Source organism: Amblyomma maculatum, chromosome 4, assembly GCF_055883805.1.
Source record: "Amblyomma maculatum isolate TAMU_Amacu chromosome 4, ASM5588380v1, whole genome shotgun sequence".
In the NCBI taxonomy this organism is placed as follows: domain Eukaryota; kingdom Metazoa; phylum Arthropoda; class Arachnida; order Ixodida; family Ixodidae; genus Amblyomma; species Amblyomma maculatum.
Window position 1 is genome coordinate 129,363,513 of NC_139347.1, and position 4,580 is coordinate 129,368,092.

The window sequence follows — 4,580 nt, forward strand, 5'->3', positions numbered from 1 at the left end:
TCGAGGGGGGTGATTACTTCCGATCCACGCCAGGGTTAGTCAGTCTCCTCAAAACTGAGAAGACTGTGGTCGGGGCACTGCGTCGCCACTTGGAGCTCTGCGAAGCGGCCTGGTACAAAGCTGCCGCCATCGCGCCTCTTTTGCGGCTCAAGCTCCTCGATACCACGGAATCCCTCTGCAGCGGTAATCGTCGAACAGCACAGCTGCTGAAGTTGCTACGACTGTTAGCACTGAATGCTGTATCCCGTATGCTCCGGAGCTCTCACTGTCCCCGACTGCTAATCCCAGAAGCAAATTATCTGGACTGGCCCACCGCGGAAGATATTCACGGGGCCGCAGCAGGCGTCTGCAGGCTCCAAAAGGCCTACCACATCACTGCAGAGCAAGCCGCGGTGACGCTGCGCTCTCCCCGACTACCCGTGCTGACATCGGATGACATGACCTCTTTGGCCGTCCACTGCGCTCTTAGCGAGCCAACACTGGCCGTCGAATGGGCGCAGCGAGGCGATGCGGACAGGCGGTATGCGCTTTACTTCGAGTACTACCTCCACGAGCTGTCAACGTCGTCCCCGTCGGCGGTATCCAAAGCCTGGAGGGAAGTGGTCGGCTATCCTCCCGAGACACCCGCAATGTGGCCCTACCGGAATGCCGTGAGAGGACCTGCGCACGCACGCTTCGACAGTGACTCCAGCTACGGTAAGCTGTGTCACTCCAGCCGCAAGCGCGATGCGAGACCTGCCAGTTCCCTGCGGTGTTGGATGTCCCGCGGCAAGCATGGTGCCGCATCGCTGGCGCCTTTCGCTGTGGAGGCGCTTTCTGCGCCGGAACCTCGGGTATGGCTGATTCACAACTTCCTGAGCGCGGCCGAGTGCGCTGCTCTTCGCCTGTTGTCCGGGGCACTCAAACCAGCCGAGGTAGTACATGAGATCGATGCTCGAAGCGAAGTCCATGATTACAGGACGGCGGCACTCACCTGGCTGGAAAACAACGCCAACACTAGTATCGTGTACCGGCGAGCAGAGATGGTGACAGGGCTGTCGATGGAGTCGGCCGAGGATCTGCAGTTGCTAAACTACGGCGTCGGCGGACACTACGACGAGCATATGGACCCCTTAGACAGCTGGTTGACGTCGATTAATGGCGAACGGCTGGCAACGCTGCTAGTGTATCTGACCGATGTGACGGAGGGCGGCGCGACTGCGTTTCCTTCGGCTGGACTATCAGTCAGACCTCGCCGTGGATCCGCGCTCTTCTGGTTCAACCTGAAGGAGAATGCGACAGGGCACCGGGAACGAGACGAGAGCACCACGCATGGCTCGTGTCCCGTGCTGCGGGGGTCCAAGTGGATCGCTACCATCTGGATCCACGAGCGGGCCCAAGCTTCCGACTTCAACTACACGATTCCGTGAAAGTTGTCGCTCACTTTGCAAGACCTTTTCCGCTAAAATGGCGAGAATTGGGCCTAGTTGGTTATTCATATTGGTTTCACCGCGCTAACACATTGAACGACAGAAAAGACAAACACCACGGAGCGTGGTGTTTGTCTTTTCTGTCGTTCAATGTGTTAGCGCGGTGAAACCAACAAGACCTTTTCATTCTCGTCGATTTTTAATTATGAACCTTTTCTACGCTTCGTGTTTTTATTCTTCACCCTGTTAGCTTCCATTGTTTCTTATGTGTGCCCAATTCTCGCATTTTACGCATCAAACGCACAGAATAAATGACGCTGATAAAACTACATACCATCTTGATACCGCACATATTGTAGAGCCAAATTCGTTTTAGAAACCATCCCTTTTTCTTCATCGTACTAGGTTGTGAACTGGGTAATAAATATGTTTATGCATTGGAAATTGTACGTGCCTTTTTAGGCTTGACTTGGTGCGCTGAGGTGCATCGACCTTGGTGCTAGAGGAACGCAGGCTGTCACGCACATTTTATGCGTGAAAGAGGCGCTAGGCTTTTTACTTTAGGGAGCGTGCACAATTCAAATTATAAAACAAAAGTGGCGGCGCCGCCAAGGTCAATGCATGGCGCTGCCACGCGTGAAAGTGTTTGCAGCCGATGGTGAGGCTTAATCGACTATTTCTCCCGCCCGCATAGGTATAATCATCCGCATAAAACGGGCGCAACTTGCGCGTCTTGTCAACGCTGGCCTGTTTATGAAATATTCATTTGATAAGCTGTCGTATCTCACGGTGCATGGTGCAAGGTACGGCTCAGGAGCGAACCGAGCAACTAACGGGCCGCAGGCCGGCGACGGTTTTACACGCTCCGTATAAAGGCCACCAGACTATTACTGTAGGGGCAAGCACTAGCTAACCGCGTCGGGCAGTCGGGACGCGGGCTGCGCGGCACTGCCTTATCTGACTGAAAGAAGCGCGTCGTGCTAGCCGCCTTGACCTTTGCGATTGCTGTAGCGGCAAATACCCTCAATTTCCCCACACCTAAAACTGGAATGGGCGGCGCTATTGTCGACCTAGGGGAACAAGTTAGATCCCGTGACTCCGCTTACTGCTTCTGAAGCAGGCGCTGGATTGAATTGGTCGTTTTACAAGCTAAAACTCGCGGTTTTCTCGGCAGTTTTGCTTTTATTGCGATAGCAATACTGCGCCACATTACGAGTCGTCGCGTGGTGCCGGCGAAAGCCACGCTTGACCTTGAACAGCCGAGGAGGAGGAGGAGGAGAAGAAAAAGAAGACTGGTAGCTTACGCTCTCGCATCATACTTTTAAAGGATAAACTTAAATGTCCCCAATAATGTAGCACCTTACACTGAGAGGGCGTGACAGCGGAATAATGTAGCAGGCAAAAGAAGCTTCCGCCATTGCTATCGCAATTCAACTAGGGTTAACCAGAGTTAAACCACAAGTAATTTTTTTTTTTTTTTATGTGGGCCAGCATCACACGCTTTCATTTTACGTCGTCGCTGTTGTTGCTTTAGTTTATTTAAGCTGTTGAGGTGCTCTGTTACGGCTCTGTATACGCGAAGGAGCCCCGGCGCACGCTCCCATTTCTAACCGAAAACTTCGCTGAAGGAAGCTTGGCTAAACAAGTTGTCAATGCATAAATAAGGGCGCGCTCATTCTTGTGTGTGCAACATGCGTTTCATCCAGCAAGATTTCATCTGCATGGAGTTGAGAGTTCAGTGAGTTGCCGCCGAAAGACTCGCACTAATTAAAGTTTACTTTCTTGCGCTTACCACTTGTCAAGCTAACGAAGTATGATTGCTTGCAGGATAGAAAATATACTGGCTCCTTCGCCGAGCAGTAGCAATCTAGAGCAAGGTATGTTCATCCGAAAGTAGGGAGGTGTCAAATTTCTTCTCAGTCAAGGCATTGTTGCCTAAACTTTCCTGCTGCCACGCGCATAGGAACGATTTGTGACTCGGCTTAGGCAACTTTAGTAGTGACTTCAAATGAACGAGAAAATAAATAACCAATGCACATCATGATCTGCTCACGTAAGGGTCAACACAACTGCCCGGAGAAACAAACACCTACCCGAAGCTCGAGTGGCAATGATCGCGAGCAGTGTTCAAGAAGGAACACATCTCTGTGCATGCAGTTGCTTCAAACATTTATTCGTTTCATTCCCACTGTAAAACTTCACTATTCAAGGATCAGGCGAATGGCACCGCTTCTGCTGGTACTGCGCGAAGTGCCCCGCATCAGTCATCATCTGAGAGTTCCGTCCCTCTAGAAGAGAAATACGATTACTGAGCAAAGTAGCGATGTAGCAGTGCAGCTCGTAATTTTCTTAGTCACTACCGTAATTTATGACCGTGAAGGCCTAACGCCTCAGAAGCAAAAGAACAAGACTGCTGTTGATTGGCACCAGAACCGTCAGTAAGGCGACAATACCGCACGGTGGCATCCAAGTCGAAATATGAGAGGACGTCCGAGCCAATGATCGGGTAAACCGCGTCTTAGATGACGATTACCCACCGAAAAGTGCGACGAAGCGCGAAGTCGTAAGTGAGAGACCTCAGTCCGTACGTGGCTATAGACGAGGCGTTGGCAGCACGGAGCGACTGCCCTGATGACTTGGAACGATCAGCTTTAGTCGGTAGAAGCACGCGCTGATCTCCGCGCCATGCAGTGTTTATAAGGAACCGGGTGCCGGATAATGTGTCAGTTGCCATAAATAGGCGGCTCAGGCGACCGCGGGACCACACGCCGCCGCAAGTGATCCCAGCTGGCATTTCCCATTTCCCGGCCACGAACAGGGCGGTGTACACTTCGTGGCCCGGTGTCAAAAACGCCGGTGGTACTAGCAGAGAGCCGGAGAGTTGTGACTCCGGGCTTGACGTACATATGTGCGCGAAAGAGCGCTATGATCGAGACGAGGCGGGCGGGTTTCCTGGGATAAGCTGCGGAGTGGAGCGATTGAGGTAGCAAGCTCATCGAGACAGGCCTCCAGGAGCGAAATCACCATGTCTGTAGGCAGCAAAACATCAGGGACGGATGAGGAGGTCACCTCATGAGTATTATCGGCGAGCTCAGCCAGGAGGTCGAAGATAACGTCACCGGCCGCTGCAAGGGCGAGGCCACGGTGTTAGGTTGGCGAGGCGGATAGGCT

At 52.6% G+C, this 4,580-nt stretch overlaps 1 protein-coding gene across 1 annotated transcript; it reads left to right on the plus strand.

Moving 5' to 3' along the window:
- The first annotated feature begins 248 nt into the window (after nt 1-248).
- LOC146192377 (prolyl 4-hydroxylase subunit alpha-3-like) lies at nt 249-1,409 on the plus strand. The gene has a single exon (XM_084600458.1). The coding sequence runs from the start codon at nt 249-251 to the stop codon at nt 1,407-1,409; it is 1,161 nt and encodes a 386-aa protein (XP_084456584.1).
- Nucleotides 1,410-4,580: the final 3,171 nt, after the last annotated feature.